Source organism: Panthera uncia (assembly GCF_023721935.1).
Source record: "Panthera uncia isolate 11264 chromosome A1 unlocalized genomic scaffold, Puncia_PCG_1.0 HiC_scaffold_17, whole genome shotgun sequence".
Lineage (NCBI taxonomy): Eukaryota > Metazoa > Chordata > Mammalia > Carnivora > Felidae > Panthera > Panthera uncia.
This window is the reverse complement of record NW_026057577.1, coordinates 73,530,820-73,554,250: the sequence shown is the minus strand read 5'-3', so window position 1 is coordinate 73,554,250 and position 23,431 is coordinate 73,530,820. Positions and strand designations below refer to the sequence as shown.

Sequence of the window (23,431 nt, the reverse complement as noted above, 5' to 3'; positions counted from 1 at the left end):
ATCCTTTTGCTACCAAAGTGAAAACTGAGTCCCAGACAAGTTAAGTTGTTTACTAAGGATCAAACAAACTGGTAGGATAAAACTGTGTCTTTCTGTCTCTATATCACACCACTTATTGCACAGAACATGTTCTCAAGGAGGCAGGTTTGAATCAAATGCTCAGTTGAGAGGATGCATTTTTCAAGGTAGATGAAGATAGGAGAGAGAATTTTGGGTCAAGAGTTGAAGGGCAAGGGTTAGCAGCTGGCTTCGTTTACAGGTCTTACAGTTTTTTGTTTTGTTTTTCTTAGTGGTACTATCATGAAGGGCTCCTTCAGGATTATTTTAAATAATTTGAAAATAGTTAAATAACTTATATTAAATAATTAGTAAAATTAATGATGTGATAGGACTGTTGTAAAGTGCCTGGAGTCATTCTTTTAACTGAGTATGAATCTTGAGTTCTGAAAGGATGTAACAGTAGGCTGAGCTCCAACTGAATGCAGGCCCATGAGGCATGCTAAGTGTTGTCTAGGTTGCTACAGCAGAGGGCAGGCCTTCAGCTCGTTGAAAAGTTGTACTGAGGTACCAATTTTAAAACAAACCTGAATCATTTAATTTTGGAATTTGATCTTTCAAAAGCCTATTCTTATTCCCAAATTTATAATACGATATTACAGCACAGATTTTTTTTAAATGTTTATTTTTGAGAGAGACATCTCAATCAGAGAGAGCGTGAGCAGAGGAGGGGCAGAGAAAGGGGGCAGAGGATCTGAAGCAGGCTCTGCACTGACAGCAGCAAGTCCCATATGGGACTCAAACCCAGGAACCATAAAATCATGACCTGAGAGGAAGTTGGATACTCAACCAACTGCCACCCAGACGCCCCTACAACATGGATTTTTAAGAAAATAACTGTCTGGAATCCATGCTTAATAAATACTGCATCTTGACCTAGACTTACCTCCTGTCTACAGAGTCAAAAACTTACGGATTAATGCTGTGAAAACATAAAGGAAAACATAAAGGTGAAACAGAGTACTGCAATAGTCAATGCTGTTGCAAAGCCACACTGTTTGTTCCTCATGTGAGCTTAAAGGAGTCGATACCCAGCCATGAAACAGGGAAGGTATTTTTGAGGAGACAGCGGTGTCTTATCTGTTTAAAACCATGGACAACTTTGTGTGGATTTTATCTTGGAGGAACAATACATGAATTGTGGATTAGTGTAAAAAATTTGGCAGTTTGGGAGATTTCCACCATAACCTTCTTGTTTCTGTAATGACCTACAAGGCCAGGCCCAAGGAGAAAGACTGCACTTGTGGGGTTCAAATTGTTTTCCTTGGCAAAGAAGATACTCTGCACATTTAACTTTTTAGATATGTTAAAAAAAAACCCAAAAAACAAAAACTAAGCTTGCATTGGTGTGTATATAACAATATATATTAAATAAACACACTCAAACCTTAATTATAAAACGGTATACAGTGAAGTCTTTTAGAATCTGGCAACTGGGAATAAATAAAACTGCAGAGAAAAATGCAGAATTTGACATCATGACGCATGAGCTCATTTCGTAGAGCTTAAATTTCTGTGTACACAGTTCTACCCAGACACGGGGCACTGCCTTCTATGTATAATTTGGGCAAATGCTGCAATTTTGGCTTGTTTTAACTAGCCTGAAAGTTTATTTGTGTAATACAATAAAACAGATTTTTAAAATTTGATTTTTCCTTACAAGGTAAAAGGATTCTTCAGCTCCTTGAAAGAAAACAGTTCTCAGCTCCGTTGTGTCCAGCAAACAATTGAAACCATTGAGGAAAACATACGTTGGATGGATAAGAATTTTGATAAAATCAGAGTGTGGCTCCAAAGCGAGAAGCTTGCACTGCTCTAACAGTTTGTTCCTTGGTGGTTCCTGTGGTAACATTATGCTAAAATTTTGTCAGATGTGATTATTTTCAAACCAGAGATGGCTCTTTTGGCTTCTGCTGAAGATATTTTTCCATTTCCTTCTTACTCATTTGACTATTCCTGTGACAAGACGGGCTACTAAATTGTTCATCAATGGGTTACTGCTACAATGTATTTTATTGACAGGTGTCACCCTGCAATCTAAACCCAAGCGGTGGGTTCCTTACTGTAGAGGAGTAGCTTATTTCTACCGTTTTATGTCCTATACTTAAGCCTTGTGCTTTCCAAACCCTGCTCCCCATGTGTGTGTCATCCATAAGCTGTTTTGTCACTCTCCTTTAAAGACCTGTGCATAGTGAGGACTGCTGAACAGTGAACCCCTGGATCAGTGACTAAGCATGTTCCACCTTTCCCTTCCCTGCCACATGTCCAGGGGCTGACATGTAGGCACATGTCATCAGGCTTGTTTGCTGACTTCTGTCAGTCTCCCAGGAGGGCAGATGGGAGCTGGGGTAGGGGAGAATAGATGGGGGTGTTGTATTGCCCTGGTGCCCTTGCAGGTTGCCTCGGGTGGCCTCCACCAAAGCTTGGCTCCTGAGAAGTGGCCCTCTTTTTACCCAGCCTTCTCCACCTCTGCCTTCTAGTAACCATTCCTCCTCTCATCCCTCCAGGATGAGGGGAGGGTGAAGTGGGAGTCTGGCTTTTCATAGTCCTAGCAGTACTAGTGGGCTCCTTACATCCATCCCCATACCTTTGTTTAAAAAACAAACCTTTTTAGAGAACTCTTCTCAATCCTAATTTGAGTGTGTGGTCTATTTCCTCAAGGACCCTGAGTGATACAGTGTCCCTCTGAAAAAAGCAGAGTACATTCAGGTCTAGAGGAGAAAGCTTTCATTTGAAGTTGAACCTGGGAGCTGTTGATACTTAGGTAGGTGATGCTTCCTCTCTCTGCTCCATATTTGGCCTAGTTTATAATTCCCCAAAACCTTGTTACTGGCACTGCCACTAAGTCATGGCAGAGTCTCCAATAAATAATGTGAAACTGAAATTATATTAGCTTAAGTGTGGCAGTGAGTTGTCTTTGAAGGCCTTTATGAGTTTAACGTACTATAAAATTTAAAAGAATATATGAAAAATGTCAATGTGTTCTAATATATTGTGGAATAGAGTGACATGAATGTGTTTACAATTCTCTTTTTATATGTATTGCACAGTCTAATGGTTTGAGAAATAAAACCAGGAATCACTGGTAATTTCCACCCCCAGGTATTAACCTTCTAAAAGACATACAAAGCCAAGATTTTAATGTAAAATACTTTTAATTGTTTTGTATTTTGACTTAATGAAACATGGAAATAGTGGTTTTCATTTTGGTCACCTGAGGAACCTATGTTAATTTGCTTCTGGAGAAGTCCATTTTCTAAATAACAATATTGCTACAACAATGTGCAAATACCTTTTTGGGAATAAAAATTCTATTTACTTCTAAGCAGACATTTGCAATCATTTCCTCCGATTTAGGTAAAAGAAGACTCAGACTCTGTAGCTTAGTCTCATCATTAATTACCAGTAAACGCCCAAGTCTTGAAGACATTGCTAATGAACAAAAAGGCATATTCAGGGTACCTTTAATGTTTACTTTTACAAGTGTTTCTTAAATCTCTGGATTTAAAAATATTTCTGTATATGCAGGGAAATTAGTAATACTGCAGCCATTTCCCTGCAAACACATCTGTCAATGTCAAAGATTTCATTTGGAAAAAAAAGGAAAACTTTATACTACCTAATTAAAAGACTTAGAAATACAGTTGAAATCCCACAGGAGCAGTATTCATTATTTTCTTGTCTGTCAGTGCTTTGAAAAGGTCTGTTTACTCTCCCTAGCACTGGCTTATATTTCCCAGATTTAGAGTAATAGAATAATGCCCGCATCTCTCATGGGATAGATACGCAGCATTTAAAGGGGGCTAAGCATGATATCCTATATGTATGTGCATGACTTTTCATGAGAATTTTGGAAGAGTTAGCAATATCATTTTATGCCCCATTATAGGTACTGTTGTTGTTTTTCCTCCCCCCAGTTTCTGGACAGTATTGGTGATATTTCTCATTTTTAGAGAAGTCGGCTAAGTTCTAATAAGAACTTAAAACATATGCTAAGGAAGGCTGTGCTTTCTGAAATGAAGAATTCCAAATCAGTTTTATGACATGTACCTGATATCTTTTCCTGCATCCAGTACCAAGAAATAAAGATGAAATTATTTATCGAAATCCCCTCAAGGATATCAGTGCTATGTTCATAAACAATTCATTCCAAAAGATCTGAGAAACCATTCAAAGTTGTATGACATCAGAACCTAGTTCTTGAATTGCTGTGGGAGAAAAGCAGGTTTTTAAATTTCAGATAGCTTTTTTTTTTTTTTTTTAAGAAGTTTTTATCTTTGGTAAACCTACCTTCCTTAAAGCCAGATGGTACACAGTGCACAGACTAAAGTGGCAGTGGTCTAAGCAGATAATTGCTGCTCTGCTTATATGTAGCAAAATGGAAAGCATAGCTTAACACAGTAACCCAAGTGAGTTCAAGGCAAATGAATATTCTAAGGATCATATTTTCTTATTTTTGGAGCTTGCTATGTGGTGACATATAGTCTGCATTTTGCTTTTCTGACTTGATTCTAGTCTTAGTATGTTTTGTGCTGGCTCTAAGGTGTAGAAGTCCTAACCTCTGGCAAAAAAAGAGTACTGGGTGCAGCATGTCCTGGTCTGTCCAGGTTATTAATTTATTAGCAGCCCAAGAGGAGATATGTGCCCACTGTACAATATTTTATGTTTGACTTATAAACATTAACCCAAAGAAACATCAAATACAGTTCTAAAGCCAAAGAGGAGATGGGTAATGAGAAATCAGAACATTAAACACGTTCAAAGCATTGTTTTCCAAATGCTAACAATAAAAGAAGTGCAAATGGCAAATACTAATGAGATTTACAGGCACTGTGTGTAGAATGTGCAAAAGTCTGCAAAGGTTTTTCCTTTTATATGTTGTTTTAAGAAACTATCAAATATATCTCTTAGAAATATAGAGTTCCCATCTCTCCCAACTGAAGGCAATTTTTAAAAATTCAAAGTTTATCAATACTCAGTACAGTTACACAGATGAACCAGACAAATTCATTTTCTTTCTGGGAAAAGAATAACCAATGTTTAGGATGTCAACAGTCAACAAATAACACTGTCTAGAAACCACCCAGAAAAATTTTCTGTTGTTCAAAGCCTTTTGTCCTTCAAAAGTCACCATTCACCAGCTGAAGATTATATAGGCAGATACCTTGAAAAATTCAAAGAAAAGAAATCCAGTGAACAATACATAATTTTGTTATAGGCATAGTAAATGTAACATTTACTAATAATGCTATGTAACAGATAGCAACAAGGAATCTCCTATGAGTAAACATGAGAATGATTTTAGAAAATTCTAGAATTTAGAAAATAGAAAACTTTAACTTGGGGAAAAATCTTTGGAACAGTTCTAATGAGTATACCTCCCTTGTTATCCAAAACAAAAGTAGACCGTGGTGAGAGAGAGTAACCCAATCTAATCTACATTTTTATTTTCTTTAGGATTTGGTCAGCCAGTGGTCATAAGCTTTAATGGCTTAGATTAACACCTATTCTTATATATAGGAAACATATAAGAAATATAAGGGCTCTCAAGGTACATCTCCTGATTGCCTTATCCAAACAAGTTCTTCAGTCACCATCAGAAGAAAGTACTTGACTTTCGCAAAACTAAGATGAACAAAAGTGGTCAATCATTTCCTTTGCTTTTGTTTCAAAAAAACCCTGTAGTTTCCTTTAGACATAAGAGGTACTTGTGTTCCCCTCACCATGTGTTGGTATTTTGGTAATATCAGTATCATAAGGACATTTCACTGTATGATGTAATAGGCTAACTGGGTAACCTGCAGTCACAAGCATCTGGGTTTCAAAGAGTCCACTAGACTTAGGTGGTCATTTTTAAGAGCCTAGTCTGATATATTAAAGAGCTCTTAATTATAAGATTACTGTTTTTAAACATTCCAGGAGCATATTATTCCATTTGTTGCTTTTCGGTGAATTAACCTATTGACAATGCTATGTGCATTTTATGCCAATAGTATGAAAAGAACATGAATAAGAAGTGGGTTTAGTTTCCCTTGCCTATAAACAGGTCTGTAACAAGGTACAGTTGTCTTCATTTACAACAAACCCTGAACTTACCAAATAGTGTGAACTTTAACTTGTATTTTTTTCATCAGCTTTTAGCTTAGAAGTTTCATCCTTTGCCTAAAAGGGAAAGCAGAACCATTACTGAACCCCTCCTTTCCTGGATTAAGTATCAAAAAGCAGATCAATCATAAGATTCTTATGAGTAGATGGGCTTTTCAAAATTAAAGGGTCAAAAGATGACAAAGTGGAGGAAAATTAAATGGGCCTTTCTAAGGATTTTTCATTTAGCCCAAACTATGAACTGTTGACCTTCAAGTTTGTAAACTAAAAATAACCTTAGGTGATTTTAAATTTTTTACTCTCCTTTTTTTTTTTTTTTTTTTTGAAGGCTAGGGTTAATTGAAGAAGAACACAGGTATTATTGGATGGTATTCATTCATTTTACAGTGATTGATTCTCTCTTAATTGGGGGCACTACTAAATATGGAGTTATTAAAAACTTCGTTTTGACCATGTACTTTGTATAACTGAAATTAAATATGTGTTTGCTTATTTAACCTATTTGAGATGTAAGTTCATGAGCAGTTAATCATCAATCTGGTTTCCTATATCTTTTATGGATTTCACTTTTTTTTGAGGTTATAAATTGACATATAAGCTGAATTTACACTTTAACATTATTCTAAATTTTACTATATATTTGCCTTTCCAGTGAGATTTGTACTTTCATAAGTTTTCCTGTTACTAATTAGCAACCTTTATTTTCAGCTTGAAGAAGTTGCTTTCACATTTCTTGTAAGGCTGGTTTAGTGCTGATGAACTCCTTTAGCTTTTCCTCATCTGGAAAACTTGCTCTCCTTTTATTCTGAATGACAGCTTTGTTAGGTAGAGCATTCTTCATTGAAGTTTTTTTATTTCAGCACTTTGAACAGGTCCTGCTACTCCCTCAGGCCTGCAAAGTTTCTGCTGAAAATCTGCTGATAGAGACCACTGGTTTTCTTTTGCTGTGTTGAAGATTCTCTCCTTGTCTTTAACTTGGGATTTTTAAATTACAATGTTACTTGGTGTAGGTGTCTTTAGATTCATCTTTTTGGGGGATCTTATGGGCTTCCTGGATCTGAATTTCTGTTTCCTTTCCCAGGTTAGGGAAGGTTTCAGCCATCATTTCAAGTAAGTCTGCTGCCCCTTTCTTTACCTTTTCTTCACCTGGGACCCCTATACTGTTAATGTTTGCCCATATGATGTTGTCCTATAAGTCCTTCAACCTATCTTCACTTTTTTTTCCATTCTTTTTTCTTTTTACTGTTATGATTGGATGAGTTCCACTGCTATGTCTTTATGTTCACTAATCCTTTCTTATGCTTCACCGACTGTTCAATTTTTCAGTTCACATATTGTATTCTTTGGCTCTGTGACTTCTCTTTGGTACTTTGTCATTACTCTCATCTTTAAGTTTTCACTGTGTTCATCCACTCCTCTCCCAAATTTTGTGACCATCTTTGTAATAACTATTATGTTGACTGCTTCATCAGGTAAATCATTTAGCTCCATTCTGTTAAGGGTGTTTTTTTGTTTTTCCTGAGGTTTGATCTTTTATTTGGAACCTATTCATCTATGCTTCGTTTTCCTTACCTCTGTATTGGTTTCTATGCCTTAAATAGACACCTCTCCTAGTCTTGCACGAATGTCCCCATGTAGGAGATAAACCCTTTTGTTCAACCCTGCTGTAGCTCTTGGCTGTCTCTCAAACCTCTGTGATAGGCTGCTTGGACAATTTTATTTTTAGTGGCTCCTAGTATTTGAGGGTGTGCCAAGATCTGTCAAGGTCACAAAAGGGAGTATCTCTGTCAGCACCTAGAATGAAGCTGATTAGAAGCCAATTCCTTACATAGAACTCTTTAAACAATGCACACATATACAGGCTGGTGAAACCACAAACTAAGTCCTGCTGACTGCCAGAGCCCAGTCATCTAGAGGGGTCCCTTGGGTGACAGTCACAAAAACCGGGTTTTCAGATGAGTGTATTAAACTGCTTTCCAGGAGATGCTGATGACCTGAAGTGAGGAAGAGGGAGACGGGAAAGATGGTGTCCACCAGCCTCTGTCCTAGAAAGTATTTAAGCAGGCCCCTAGGTGAGTGTTAAATAAGATGCCTGATCCTCAGAGGCCAATGCATAACATAAGCCATTACACCTTTCACAGAAATTCTGGGTGCTTTTCAATTGGTTGGACTCTGGAGCAGGTGTGTCTGTGGTCTCAAGCCCTTTAAGAATAGTTCTCAGATCACTAAAGCCTTGTGGGTTTTGTGGACACAAGCCCTATTGGTTTTCAAAGCCAGATATTTGTGGGATTCTCTCTGATGCAGGTCTTAAAAGGTAGGATGCCAAATATGGGGTTTAAACTCTTTGCTCCTCAGGAAGAAGCTGTGGGTTTTGAGTTCCCTTTTGATTATGGGTCATGGTGCCTACAGTTGGGTTTACAGTGAGATTGTGTTCCTGTCCCCTCATTGCTTCCATTTGGGCTGCTCTCATCTGCTAGGTAAGTAAGAGTCACCCAGCTAGTTTTGGGTTTTTGTTTTGTTTTTTTCTCTCCACAGGGCATTGTTCCATATGCAGCTATAGATTTGGTGTGTCTGTGGAAGAAGGTGAGCTCAGGATCTTCCAAGGTCACCATCTTGATTCTTTGAGTTTTGCTATGCCTAGAGTATTATTTTTAAAGCCGTATCTTCAGTTTCTCATTACAGTCTGGGGATCACAGTAATAATCTTTAAATCATATGTTCTTGGAATGGGAAAAGTTCTAGAAATTGTCTAATCCAACTTGCATTCCTTCTGAGCACAATATGAATAATTTTGATAATAAGATCTCAATCATTTTGTCTCCATTAATGCCCAGCTCTAAGAAGTGGGACCCTGTAACTTTTTTAAGATTTTATTTTTAAGTAATCATTGCATCCAAGGTGGAGCTCAAACTCACAAACCCAAGATCAAGAGTCACATGCTTCACTGACTGAGGCAGCCAGGTACCTCTGGACACTGTAACTTCTCTTCATTAGTTTTACTACATAATTTTTCAAGTTGCTCTAGAAAGCAGAACTAACAGTTCTCCCTCCAGCTGGCATCTAATGAAAATTCTGGATATAAAAACCCTAAGGTCTTCTCCAATTTTGTATACTGCTTCTGTGTTCTAAAATTTATACAAACCACATTCCCTGGTGTTACCCTCCCCTCCCCCACCATGAATTTGCTATGACTTTTATAGTGAATCATATATCATAATAAGTTGTTGACTTTTTTTCTTCATGGTATATAAAGTAATTGTTTAGTTTATAACTGGCCGTTTAGATTTGGTGAAATACAGTATATGAATCTGTCTTGCCAATGTGTTATCCACAAGTAGAAAATGTGCAGTAGGCAATTTCAAGTAGTGGTATGAGTCTTTGGAGAGAGAAGGTGTAAAAAAAATTCACCCTTCCCAATATTTGCTATAGATGTTTGAAGGTTGGTGAAGGGATGGAAGGAGTGGGACTATAGGCAGAAGGGCTTCTAAGTTTGAGAATTGCTTTTAAAATGGCAAAAGAACTGGAATGTGTTTACAATACAAAGGAAAAGTAGATTAAAAGGTTGAAGATACTAGAGAGAGGTGATTATTGACCCCTCAGAAAGAAGGGCCAAATCAGGGCAAGCGGGGGAGAGGATTTGTCTTTGGGTAGGTGGGAAGGGACCTTAGGGATTTTGTGCAAGGTGGCCTCATTTTCCTCTCTAAAGTTGAAGGCAAGGCTATCTGCAGACAGTGGTGGGAAGTGGCTGAAAGAGGGTTTTGGGAGGGGAGGGATCCTACACTGATTATCGGCTAGCACAGATGGCTGGTATCACAAACTGTACAATTATGGTGGGGTCTTCCATACTTTGTGTGATAAAGGGGGGAAATGCAAGAAACTTGAATTGTGTTAAGAATGATCATTTAGATTTCTAAAGTCCCACATACTTTTATAAAGTAAGTTCCTATTTTAATATCAACTTCTTTACCAAGATATGCTACAGGATCGATAGTGCTTAAACTATTATTTTATTCTAAATAGATTCCAGTTAGAAACTAAATTGACTAAAAGGATAAATGCCACTCCATGTAATTTCTAAGCTAATATGTAGTATATTTAGTGCTTTTTACCTTTGCAGAATCCTTTGCTTTACCCCCATTCTTGGGTGCTTTGGAGCTGGGAGCAGTTGTCTTGACTTTGTCCTAAAGCAAAGGAAACACCATAAGGTTATTGTTATCATCAGTCCCTCTAACAGTTAACTCTGGGCTGCAATCAAATCAAGTGTAATTAAAAAATGGAAAACTTTGAATATACATAGAAGTGTTTAAGTTGGGAAGTAAAAACGCTTAAAAATACAGTGGAAAATGTGGGTCACAGTGATGTTCTGCCAATTTCCATGAGGAATTTTGGTCATCAAAACAGAGCTTGCTTCTATCAGGACTGGGTTTTATGTGCCAATAGAGCAAGAATGAGATACTGTTTTCAGTGTTATGGAAAACAACTTTAACAATGAAATCATCAGAGAAAGTCCCATTCACCAAAAGGCATTATTTATCCAGGAATGAGAAATAGGATGCTGGGGTGGTCTAGAAATTAAATCACCCAATATGGGGAGGACTGACAATTCAGTGATTGGGAGAGGTGTTTAATAAGAGCAAAACAACAGCAAACAGATCTGCAGTTATCAATTCTTCTGAAAATAACAAGGAAGGGCATTAATTCACTTTTCCTTCTATTTGACTTATATATGCCACACACATGTTGTACTACATATTTTTCTCATTCATCTTTAATCACATGTTTTGAGTACCTGCTGTATCCCAGGAATTTTGCTAATGCTGACCACGGCTGCTTTGTAAAGTGCACAGCTCACTGGTACAAATACACAGGCAAAGACCTTCTCCCCCAGGTGCAGGAGAGCATGGAGGAGAGGCCCCTGACCTTGGCCTGGGAAGGGAGAAGCAGTAAGAGCTGATGCTTGAACTGGGCCCAGAGGGAGGGAATCAGCCAGCTGGGCAGGGTAGAAAGGAGAGGGAATCCCAGAGGGCAACAGCCATGAGAAGGTACAGTGCAGGGAGGGACTGCTCTCATTTTAAATGAACATAGACAAACAAAAATAAATAAATGAACACAGACAAAGCATTAGTGTCGAACTCATTAGTGTGGAAATCAAACATGGTGGCTATGGAGATTATAGAGCAACATAGAAAACATTTACGAAATAATATTGAGAATGTTTTACATATGCACTTGAATTACTACTGTATTAAACCGATACATATGGAAAAAGATGGCATCATTGCCATTGATGCTATGGCATCATTGAATTCATTATGTAGCCTACAACTCTATGTATTCACACAAAGAAAGGCCATATTAAAGTAGCATAGTACCTTCTCTGCTGTCTTCTCTGAGGTTTCTGGGGGTGTAGGACAGCTGTCAAAATCACCTGAGAGGGCATCGATGGGGTCTTTGTCAGCTGCAGATTTCTGAGATATTAACAGAAATAACCATCAGTGAAGGAGCACAAGGCAAAAATACCATAAGGAACATTTTTCCACATCACTAAAAATATTACAAGAAAAAGGAAACCTTGCTGGCATTCTTTTCCTAAGAAACTAATGTACAATAAAGGAGATATTAAAACATGAAAATCCTTACAGATTTACTTTCTCCTCTTTTATACATGTTTGCTTAGTATTCTGAGCCTCAATTTTTCTATCTGAAACATGGAACTGTCTGAATACGCTCTTGTAAGGGCTAACCAAGAGAAATCACACACACCCGTTCATACATGTATGTCTTCACATCATTCCAAACACAGGGTAGCCATACAATAAATTTCAGATTTCTAAAATGTAAACTAAAGTTCAGCTAGAATGAAAAAAAAAACTTTCCTTATGGGAATATGCTGCTATGATATTTACCTTTGAGTCCTTGGGTTGCTGTGTAGGTGGCTTTACGGGTTTGCCCTTAAAAATAAGGCAGGTTATTGGTTAAACATAGATCTTAGTAAAAGTTTACTTAGGTGTAGCCAGTAACTGTAAAATCTATTGTCTAACGATCTGAGATACAATGGAGTATTGTTTTGCAGTAACTGATAAACCTCAAGAAAGAGTCTAGTTGTGGAAGAGAAGGGAAGGAAACAATTATTAAGGAACTTTCTGCCATCATATGTTAAATTGCTACTTAGAATATTATTAAAAATAACCTGTGTTTTTCTTTCTTATTTATAAAAGATTAAACTTTGGAATGATTTGAGGGGCTGGAATGGCATATAGAGATTTTTTTTTTTTTTTTCCAGGATTACAAGTACAACTCAGCAGGGACTTTACCCATCTACAAAGGCAAGGGTTTTAAACAATACCTTTCCCACAATACAAGCAGGGTAAGGCAGTATTAGCAAGGCAGGGAGGCTTCTAGCACGATGCAGAATTGCTATCTTCGGGAATACTGAATGCAAGCAAGGAGAATGGATTTCTGTAATAAGAGACACTGAAGGTAACACTCTTCAAACCAGGGCATCCTCAAACCCACCAAATGAATCAGTATAGAAAGAGAAGGATGTAACCTGGGCTTCCTTGTTTCTCTTTGAACAGGCCTGGAAAGGTTCTTCGTCATATAACTGACTTGCAATGAGGAGCCAAAAGGGAAGGATACAGGCCCAGCTGACCTAAGAAAATCTGGCTTTATGTTAGAAACAGAAGGCCAACGGCTTTTTTTTTTTTTTGATTTTTTTTTTTTTTTAAATATCTATTTATTATTTTGAGAGAGAGACTGAGTGTAAGCAGGGGAGGGGCAGAGAGAGAGGGAGACACAGAATCCGAAGCAGGCTCCAGGCTCTGAGCTGTCAGCACAGAGCCCGATACGGGGCTGGAACCCATGGACCAAGAGATCATGACCTGAGCCACCCAGGCACCCCTAAAACTTGATAGAGCATATCTAGATATAGAAATAGGACTTGTGGTGAGGAATATAGTGTTGCCTGTCCTTACTCTGAATAGTGCTGGTGGAAGTGTAGAGGAAGACCCCAAGTCATGGAAGGGCCTTATTTATCTGCCCTATTAAATCAGTTCAGTACCAGCTGAAGTCAGACGCTCAACCGACTGAGCCACCCAGGCACCCCACAACTATCATTTTTATAGCCTTTTCTTGCAAAGAGAATTCATCTGTGTACTGCCCTGGAATCACTGTTCAGCACTGGTGAGTGACTGAACATTATTCATCTCTACGCCACAGCACCCAGCACAGTGAACATCATATGGTATTGGTTCAGATGAATATTCAACAGAATTCTAGACAACCTGTTCATCAGAAACACATTAAAAGCACTCAGTCATGTTATAATTTTATGCTATTGTTAAAGTGCACCTCCTATTCATTTCAACTGATATCTGAATTTAAGAAGCTTTGTGATATATATCCAACCTAGACATTTGCCTTCATTTACCTCATCATCATTATCCAGGAGGTGTCTATATTCAGGGGGGATGGTGTCATCTCTTTCTCCCAGCTTGTCTCTATGTTCAGCTTTGGCTTTTTCCTGCAAACATGGAATAGATACAATATTTTCTCCTTCAATTACACAACACTTGTAGCACTCAGTGTTTATTGTACTTTACTGAGGCAAAACAGAATTTTTATTTTCCAAGTAACAACAAAACGGATGACTTCAACAGACTTCAACAATAGTTGATGGAAAACAAAGTAAACTCAGGTGCTTCTCTAGGTCAATCCACACCTAGATTGTGTGAGTTTCTACCTTGTATTTTATTTTATTTTATTTTTAAAAATTTTTTTTTCAACGTTTTTTATTTATTTTTGGGACAGAGAGAGACAGAGCATGAACGGGGGAGGGGCAGAGAGAGAGGGAGACACAGAATCGGAAACAGGCTCCAGGCTCCAAACCATCAGCCCAGAGCCTGACGCGGGGCTCGAACTCACGGACCGTGAGATCGTGACCTGGCTGAAGTTGGACGCTTAACCGACTGCGCCACCCAGGCGCCCCATCTACCTTGTATTTTAAAATAAATGATGAAATATTTATCCTTAGAAACGATGAAAAGAGATAAAGCCCAATGGTATAAACTATCTTTTGTCTTTATGTGAATTTCACTTTTTAAATAAAAAGATCAAGTCTTCGGATCTTGATATTTAGAGGTAAAATACTTAGAACTTGGACGTGCATGAGCAAACCTTGAGGGGCCAGCACAAGCAGCAAATGGCATAGCAGGGAGTACCTTTAACCCTCCCTGCATCCTCACCTGACTGGGGCATGTCTGGAACTGGTTCAGTGACATTCACTCCCCACCCCCCACCACCCCCCAGCCACCAGTAGGAGAGAACAGGCTTTATTTTTCTGCCATCATTATCATTTCATTTTTCAAATACAGGTGAAGTTCACATCAATATTCCTGTAACACTGGTGGAATTAAGACTTCAGGATTCTTTGAAATGCCCTGGGACATTCTGGAACATGGATTTGGGTGGCTAGTTACTTCCAGGTTTCAAGGTGAAGGGGTCATTTAGTACCATATATTGTTAGGCAGGAATAAGCATTTACTCTTGTTCTAGAAGGTGGGTGGGGCTAACAGTGTGTGCCTTGCTGACATGCCTCTCCACAGTGCTTACTCCTGGCTTAGTGCTTCATTTGGGGGTTTGCATGCAGTGTTAATGGTGGCTCAGGAGGCTGATAGGGAAAACTCTGGCAATTAGGGGACCTCTGCCCTTATATGGACCAAATAGGTCATCCTAAAAATGCCATACACCTGATATATGCTTATTACCAGATAAAACTAAGAAAAGTTAATGTGGGAAGAGAATGAAATTAAAGTAGAGCGGCACTTCTCCATCATAACTAAGTGTGGTCTCGCTAATAGGACATGTGCCTGAACCTGTGCACTCGCATAGTCCTCACTGAGGAAATAAATACAACAGACTATAGAGAAGGAAAAAATGAGACTTAAGTCATTCAACTGTTCACTGAAATGCCAGATGTTTTTTTTTTTTTTTGGTTTGTTTTTCCTTTTATATGCAGTGTAGGATATTCTATGCTTTAAACTTTAAATTTCACTTATTAGTATATACATATTTTTTTTACCTTGACCTTATCCTTTATTGGTTTGTTCTCATCTGGATCAGGCTGCCTTTGTCCTAGACTGTCAGAAAGTTGATCCAAGGCATCGTCCAGTTCCTTGTTGTCGCCCTGCTAAAAAGTCAATCTGAATTAGTCGCTGGCTAGCAAAATCAGGTCACCTACTGGAATGTGGGCCTGCCACGGCCAATAAGACCTCCATCAACTCATGAGACTTTAACCAAGGAGATGGGTACAGTCATGGAAGGTGGCCTTGGGTAGAGCTCCTTCTCCCTAATCTCTCCTTCTCCACACTTCCACTTGAATCCCAGATGACTTTCTTTTCTAAAAAAAAAAAAAAAAAAATAGGCTCCTCCAAAAAATAGGGGGTTCCTGGTCTGATTTGTTGGAAAATGTGCCTTATGATGTGTTCAGTGTATGCAACACAACTGGTGACAGTCTAACGTCCCTAGGGGGAAAAAAAAAATACATGAATTATGGTAGCTTTTTTTCATTATTCACCTGTATTCATTTAAGTAAAGATAAAGATGTACACCTAGTTTGAGTGATATCTTTAGGTAAAACATGAACTGAAATTAGACTTTACAATGGGAAAAGTGATGGAAAAGGTGTTCTAAAACATACTTGTGAAAGGCATACAGGTTTTGGATTGCAGATGTTGACCAATCGCCTCACCCAAGGCAGAACCCCTCACCTCACGATTAGGAGCTGAAGCGTAACTGGCAGCCTGAATTAATAATGATTCTTCCTTTCTGTGCACAGGCACATTCATCATTGTGAACACACACACACACACACACACACACACACACACACAGCATTTTACTGGTTTTAAGTGTTTCGTTGGAGCTCAGGATTATAGCTCTTAATGGAGGAGCTACCCACGGCTGAGTCTGGGCTTTGTCATTTGGGCCTCTGGATATTTTCAGATGATCCTGAGACTGACCCAACGGGATGAAAATTCATTCAGAATCTAAGACTACAGCACTAAGTAAGCTTTGATGCTACATCAAAAGGAAAGTAAGCATAGCTGACTTCACTAAAGCTACTTCCTCTCCATCTAGCAAATGAGGCACTTGTTCGCAACCAAAGGAGATGGGGATCTGGTTTAGGGCGATCTCTTTGATGTGCTGCGGTCTCCTCGCCTCGATAGTGTATAATTTCGTACTGCACAGAAAATTAATCAAGGAAGTCTGGGAAAGCTTTGGTCCCACAGCCTCGCCTCAGGACATGTAAATAATTAAAACAATATTGATGCTGAGGTTTTTGTATTGCTAACATGAAAACGACAATGTTTTACTGGTGTGAATGAACGGGAGGAAAACTGCTCTTCCATGACATGCTTGAATTTTGGGGAGAAGTGGCTCGAACACTGAGCAATTCCATAGAATAAACTTGAGGTTAAATAATAGGTAGTATTTATAGCATGTGTCAGGAAAAATCTAAAGGGAGGAGAAAATAATCAGGAAAGCTAAAGGATTTTTTTAAATCTAATAATTCAAATAAATGTGCAATGCACACTACTGCTCTTTCAATTCTAATAAAGTAGCAATAATATTAAGTTCCAGGAAAGTGTGTGAAATATTTCATAAACACTCTTTAATTTAATTATTTCAGATATACTGTCATCTCTCCAAATGGCCAGTCTTACACCTCTTCTAAAACAGAAAGTGCTTTATCTTCTCAACAGTTTTGTTTATTTTCATTTACTCTAAGGCAAGGGTCCTATTTTCTTCCTTATTTTGTTGTTGCTGCTGCAAAAATCTATTTCTATGTTGCTTACCACATGAGGGGGCGGGCCAGCAGAGTATGTGGTTGGAGCTGGGGTTTGGGAAACCACTTCAGAGATGGCAGCAGAAAGGTTAGCTTCTTCAAATTTCTTTAAAAAGAAAAAGAAAAAAAATTATTACATACAGTACATTACACAAAACTATGCCCGCAATGCCATCGCTTAAATACAGTTTTTAATACTTTATTACTGTTTATTCTCTTCATCCAAATGGATGCAAAGTAACACATAATCTTTTGGGGGAAAGAGACAGAATCTCAAGCAGGCTCCACATCCAGCACAGAGCCCAGGATGAGATCATGACCTAAGCCAGAAATCAAGAGTCGGAAGCTTAACTCACTGAGCCACCCAGGTGCTCCTCAAAGTAACAAGTAATCTTAATTTGTATTCTATTTCCTCCTCCATAGTTTCAGTTTACACAATCTCCTGATTTCTATTCCTATTTATTATTCCAAATGTTCAAAAAGCTCATAACGACTTAAGAGTTTCATGGTTTATTTACATGTTCCTTGGTGTACATTTAGGTTGTTTGCAATTTCTCAGCTTTCTTCTTTGTTAATTACTCTGTAGGAGTTCTACCAGTGGTTCTTTTTCTGGTGCTGCCTACATTCCACCAGACTGCCCCCTCCACAGTTGCTAGAAAGTCATAAAGCTAAAAGCAATGAATTAAGCATGCTTGTTTTCCATGGCCTTCCTTGCCTCAATTAGATATTTGTTACATATTTTTAATTTTGATATGAGATGGATAATGATGTACAAGTGTTGCTTTATACTTGTTATACGGTGTGAGGTTTGTTTTATTATTTTTTCTTAATGTTAAATAGCATATTATTCCAGAATCTTTGTGAGATTATGATTCATTCACCTTTTAAAAATATACTAAATCTTTTATGTTCATTTCTTGATTTTTCCCATTGATCTACAGTTTTGTTTTCTGATTCAGAATTAAATTGATAATTATCATATAAATCAATCCCTGCATTTAGTTGGGTTAATCTTTCCTAGAAATATTGAAAAATGGTTTTCAGTATTTTTTCATGTTTTTATGTCTTTGCTTTTCAAACATATTTTAGAATAATTTTACTGGGCTATACAAAGTACCTTATTGCTATTTTAATTTAAAAAATAACTTATAAGATGACTAGAAAGAATTGTCATGACTTTTCAGACACTGAGTCAGACTGTCTTAGATATTTTAATTTTTTCATATTCTAACTTTTCTGTTCATTTCTTGTATTGCTCTTTACATGTCTGACATCTCATTTTAATTGTATTTTCTAATCTGTTACTGATGTACACAGCATACACAATGTTAATTACATATGTGCTCTCTACAACTAGGAATATCTGCAAATACACAAATGTTCCTTTTTAATACTTGTCATTTCTTTTTCATGTGTTGTTAATGATTGTTCATACAACATTAAGCAGGAAAGATAATAGAATTTTTTATACTGTGTTTTTAAAGGAAATGCTTCTAGCTTAACTCCAAATATTTGATTCTTGAAATTAAATAGATACTCTTTAATACATTAAGGGATTGTCTACTTTTTAAAGGTGACATTTGAAATACATCTTCTGTATGGATATAATTATTTTTATTTGATACACTACTATGCTATATAAATTCTAATATTAAATAAATATTTAATTTCTGACTGATACTTATTACTTTAATAATTGTATATTATCTTTGTTAAACATTATACATCTACAGATTTAAGTGACTTTAGTTAAAAATGCTATATTGATCAAGTTTTAAGATTAGGACCATCATTATTTGTAGAAGCAACTATGTAAGCCATATTTTTGAAGATATGGTTATGTCACATGAGACCAACTGCTGTTAAACACTTAAGAGTCAATTTTAAACTTCTCCTGGAAGCAAAGTTTGAAAACAGTTCTATTGTCTTCAGTTTTTCTTTTGCTTAGATTCTATGAATTGTGTTTTACATTTTGTTTTAAAAAACTATTGTACATATTGGTTTTTGATCATTTAAATTTAAAATTTTAATTTTACTGGTAACTTTTCTCTTATTTCTGCCAATGTTTTATAAAATGTTAGTCATTCATAAAAACCAACTGTTGGCTATAAATGATTAATTTGATTCTTACATTGATTTACGCTATTTTAATAAGATTTTTTTTCTCTTTTACATTTGTTGGTATCTTAAAAAATTTTAGTTATTTCAAATCAAGCAACTATGAGCCATTTTAGTCTCAGGCTGCTATTTTCTTTTTTTCTTTTTTCTTTTATTTAATTTTAAATTTATTTATTTAAATTCAAGTTAGTTAACATGCACTTAACTGGTTTCAGGACTACAACCCAGTGACTCATCAGTTACGTATGTGCTCATCCCAACAATGGCCCTCCTTAATGCCTGTCACCCATTTAGCCCATCCCCCCCCCCAACCTCCCCTCCAGCAACCCTGTTTGTTCTCTGTGTTTAAGAATCACATATAGTTTGCCTACCTCTTTGTTTTTATCTTATTTTACTTTTCCTTCCCTTCCCCAATGTTCATCTGTTTTGTTTCTTAAATTCCACGTATGAGTGAAATCATATGATTTGTCTTTCTCTAATTTTGCTTAGCATAATACACTCTAGTTCCATCCATGTTGTTGCAAACAGCAAGATTTCATTCTTTCTGATGACTGAGTTATATTCCATTGAATACATATACTGCCTCTTCTTTATCCATTCATTAGTCAGTGGACGTTTGTGCTCATTCCATAAGTTGGCTATTGTTGATTGTCTTGCTATAAACACTGGGGTGCATGTGCCCCTCCAAATCATCATTTTTGTATCCTTTAAATAAATACATACTAGTGGAACTCCTGGATTGTAGGGTAATTCTATTTTTAATTTTTTGAGGAACCTCTATGCTGTCTTCCAGAGCGGCTGCACCAGTTTGCATTCCCACCAACAGTGCAAGAGGGTTCCCCTTTCTCCACATCCTTGCCAACATCTGTTGTTTCTGGTGTTAATTTTAGCCATTCTGACAGGTGTGAAATGGTATCTCACTGTGGTTTTGATTTGTATTTCTCTGTTGATGAGTGATGTTGGGTATCTTTTCATGTATCTGTTAGCCATCTGGATGTTTTGTTTGGAAAAGTGTCTATTCATGTCTTCTGCCCATTTCTTTACTGGATTGTTTTGGGGGTGATAAGTTTGATAAGTTCTTTATAGACTTTCAATACTAACCCTTATCTGATATGTCATTTGCAAATATCTTCTCCCATTCCATCAGTTGCCTTTTAGTTTTGCTGATTGTTTCCTTCGCTGTGCAGAAGCTTTTTATCTTGATGAGATCCCAATAGTTCATTTTTGCTTTTGTTTTCCTTGCCTCTGTAGACATGTCTAGTAAGAAGCTGCTGCAGCTGAGGTCAAAGTGGTTGCTGTCTGTTTTCTCCTGTAGAATTTTGGTGGTTTCCTGTCTCACATTTAGGTCTTTTATCCATTTGGAATTTATTTTTGTGAGTAGTGTAAGAAAGTGGTCCAGTTTCATTCTTCTGCATGTCACTGTCCAGTTTTCCCAGCACCATTTGCTGAAGAGACATTTTTCCATTGGATACTCTTTCCTGCTTTGTCAAAGACTAGTTGGCTATACCTGTGTGGGTCCATTTCTGGGTTCTCTATTCTGTTCCATTGATGTATGTGTCTGTTTTTGTGCTAGTCCCATAGTGTCTTGATGATTACAGCTTTGTAATCAGGCTGCTATTTTCATCTCCTACTTAACCTGCTTGCTACTTTCTTTTGGGTGGTTAGTTTATAATATCTTATTTAAATGTAAAATAATAGCTTATTTATAATAATAGTTTTAAAATAGCTTAAATTTGAAATTTAAAATCCAATAAACATTTGGTTAGATTTCTCTTCCTCTGTTATTAAGACATTTATGATAATAAATGTATCTCATGAATACTGCTTTGGTTGCTTATCAAATTTTTTTAAATATATTTATTTTAAATGTTGTATTCTCTTATGTGTATATGAGAGTTGGAGAAAGGCAGAGAGAGGGAGAGAGAGAATTTTAAGCAGGCTCCTTGTTGTCAGCACAGAGCCTGATGGGGGGTGGGTGGACTCTATCTCACGAATCATGAGATCATGACATGAGCACAAAATCAAGAGTCGGATGCTTAAAAATTGAGCTATCCAGGTGCCCTGCTTACCAAAGATTTTGATTTGCAAATGTCTTATCCTTGATTTTTCAAATAGTCTATTCTGAATTTACTCCTTGATCTCACTGATAGTGGAATGTTTTTAAAATTCTCTTTTTAAGTAGAATTTCTACTTTATTGTGATCAAAGAACATGGTATGTACAGCAGGCACACCTTTATATTTGAAGATTAATTATCAGTCAGAATATGATGACTTTTCCTCCAAAGTTCTGGGACTTTCCCCCAAATAATTTTCTACTTTGGCCATTTGACTTACTGTAATTGGTTATTTCTACTTTATTAACTACAGACACTAACAATTTTTCTCTTTGTGAGATTAATTTTCTAAGCTAGAATTTTTTTTTAAAAATGGTTGTTTTGGGGCACCTGATGGCTCAGTCGGCTAAGCATCTGACTTTGGCTCTGGTAATGATCTTGCAGTTTGTGGGTTCGAGCCCCAAGTCAGGCTCGGTGCTAAAAGCTTAGAGCCTGGAGCCTGCTTTAGATTCTGTGTCTCCCTCTCTCTGGCTCATTCTCTCTCTCTCTCAAAAAAAAATAAACATAAAAAATGTTTATCTCTAGTCATGTCACTGCTATGCATCTTCTTGGGTGGGGATATAAAGTCACTGTTACATTTTCTTTGAATTTCTAAAAGAAAAAAACCCTATAATAACAATAATAATAATAATAATAATAATAATACAGATGGTATAAGGAAGGGAATTAAGGCATTGGATCCCTCTAATTTGTTCTTATGTTCTGCATCATTGTAATGATAAGATGCCATATTCCGAGGATACTGCTCACTTTATATTCTTCCTAAATTAGGACTCAAGAGCCTCTCTGTAATATAAGCTGTTTGTATGGAGGAGGAAGAGTGGAAGGTCATGGAATGGGGTGACTCAACTGTGTGGGCATGGTGTTTTCATAGGGGTATTATGAGGACTCTATTACTAACTGGTTAGTAATACCTTCTTTGACGGGCTTATTGCTTCACAGAGTCCAAAAACTTTGAGCAACTCCAACGAATCATTATTTCTTCTAGTTGCTACTCATTCTGCTTCTCAACTAATGTATGTTCCATGACATTGTCCACATAAACAGATCACCCCAATCCCACACACAAAAAAAACGTCTGGAGTTATTTAAGTGTGGGCACTCCAACAGACTTATATTTGCATATAAATAAGCCATAAAAATCCTGTAGTAGAGAAACCTGCTTACCATTACGCAACATTTCCTAAAATTTCTAGTAATAGAATTCTCTTTGAGGAATTATCTATTCTACCCAGAGCTAAGGTTTCCTATGAGGTAATTATGGAAAATGATAAATTGTAAAAATATTAACAAGTAAAGTTATTTGAGACATACCTTTGGATAAACTCAAATTTTAAATTCTCTTTTCATAGGTATACTTGATAGAGTATGTGCTCATTGGTTCAATTAGTTACATTGTTGCAAATGTCCACTGTGCTGGTACACTTTCAGGACACAACACATTTCTAATGGCTACCATGGGTTGAAAGCCTTTAATTTTATGATTATTTCCTCACCTCCAAAGTCAGATTCTAAGTCACTAGTTTCCATTTCTTTCTGCCACCCTAAAAGCAAGGAAATAAAATCAGGAGTTTCAGACTTACAAGAGATGAAGAGTTTGGGGAACCAGCAAAGTCCTTAGACAAAGCATCAAGAAGGAAGTCGTCAGTCATGGGCTGCAAGAACCAAAAAATATATCAACAAACACCACCTCAACTGTTTCCTCATTATTCAGATGATGTCACTATTTACTGCCAATCGACTTATTAAAAAGAAAGCTATCCCATTCCAGAATTAACAATCAAGGCCAGATGAGAAAGATCTACTCAGAGAAAAGTGGCTTGCTTACTGGAAGTGATTTCTTGGGCTCTTTTGGCAGGAGGGGTTTTCCATCTTTATCCTATTCGGAAGAGAAAACCATGGCATTAAATCATTTCCCGTGATTTATCCTGTGCGATTTATCACAAGTATGAACGCTTTTAAACACTGTAAGGGGTCTACAGGTCATACCTGACATTGTGCATTATAAGTTAGATTCATCGTTTCAGGAAAAACATTCTCTCATCAGAGAATATGTTCTAATTAGTTCATTCCAACCAACAGCTCAGGCATACCCTAGGCGTGGGAGCTAAAAAATGAACTAGGCAAGGCTTGTGACCTCAGAAGCCTATGAACTAGTGCAGCAGAGAAACATGCAAATAGTTGAAGTAGT

General features: G+C 37.2%; 2 protein-coding genes across 16 annotated transcripts in view; one reads left to right on the top strand and one right to left on the bottom strand.

Annotated features, from left to right (window-relative positions):
- Positions 1-4,615, top strand: part of ERAP1 (endoplasmic reticulum aminopeptidase 1) — a 97,943-nt gene extending 93,328 nt beyond the window's left edge. For all 3 annotated transcript variants that reach the window (XM_049647620.1, XM_049647618.1, XM_049647617.1), the window contains exon 19: positions 1,721-4,615. In XM_049647620.1, the coding sequence (XP_049503577.1) occupies positions 1,721-1,876 (156 nt within the window). In that variant the 3' untranslated portion in view covers positions 1,877-4,615. The remainder of the gene's footprint in view (positions 1-1,720) is intronic.
- Positions 4,616-5,001: 386 nt separating this feature from the next.
- Positions 5,002-23,431, bottom strand: part of CAST (calpastatin) — a 108,733-nt gene continuing 90,303 nt past the window's right edge. For 9 of the 13 annotated variants that reach the window (XM_049647626.1, XM_049647632.1, XM_049647633.1 and 6 more), the window contains 10 exons: positions 23,069-23,119; positions 22,824-22,895; positions 17,018-17,113; positions 15,241-15,348; positions 13,591-13,683; positions 12,068-12,112; positions 11,534-11,629; positions 10,271-10,342; positions 6,154-6,219; positions 5,002-5,221 (listed from right to left, as the gene is read on the bottom strand). In XM_049647626.1, the coding sequence (XP_049503583.1) occupies positions 6,169-6,219; positions 10,271-10,342; positions 11,534-11,629; positions 12,068-12,112; positions 13,591-13,683; positions 15,241-15,348; positions 17,018-17,113; positions 22,824-22,895; positions 23,069-23,119 (684 nt within the window). In that variant the 3' untranslated portion in view covers positions 5,002-5,221; positions 6,154-6,168. Of the gene's footprint in view, positions 5,222-6,153; positions 6,220-10,270; positions 10,343-11,533; positions 11,630-12,067; positions 12,115-13,590; positions 13,684-15,240; positions 15,349-17,017; positions 17,114-22,823; positions 22,896-23,068; positions 23,120-23,431 lie in introns of all 13 variants that reach the window. The other 4 variants (XM_049647625.1, XM_049647623.1, XM_049647629.1 and 1 more) reach the window with 2 other exon arrangements.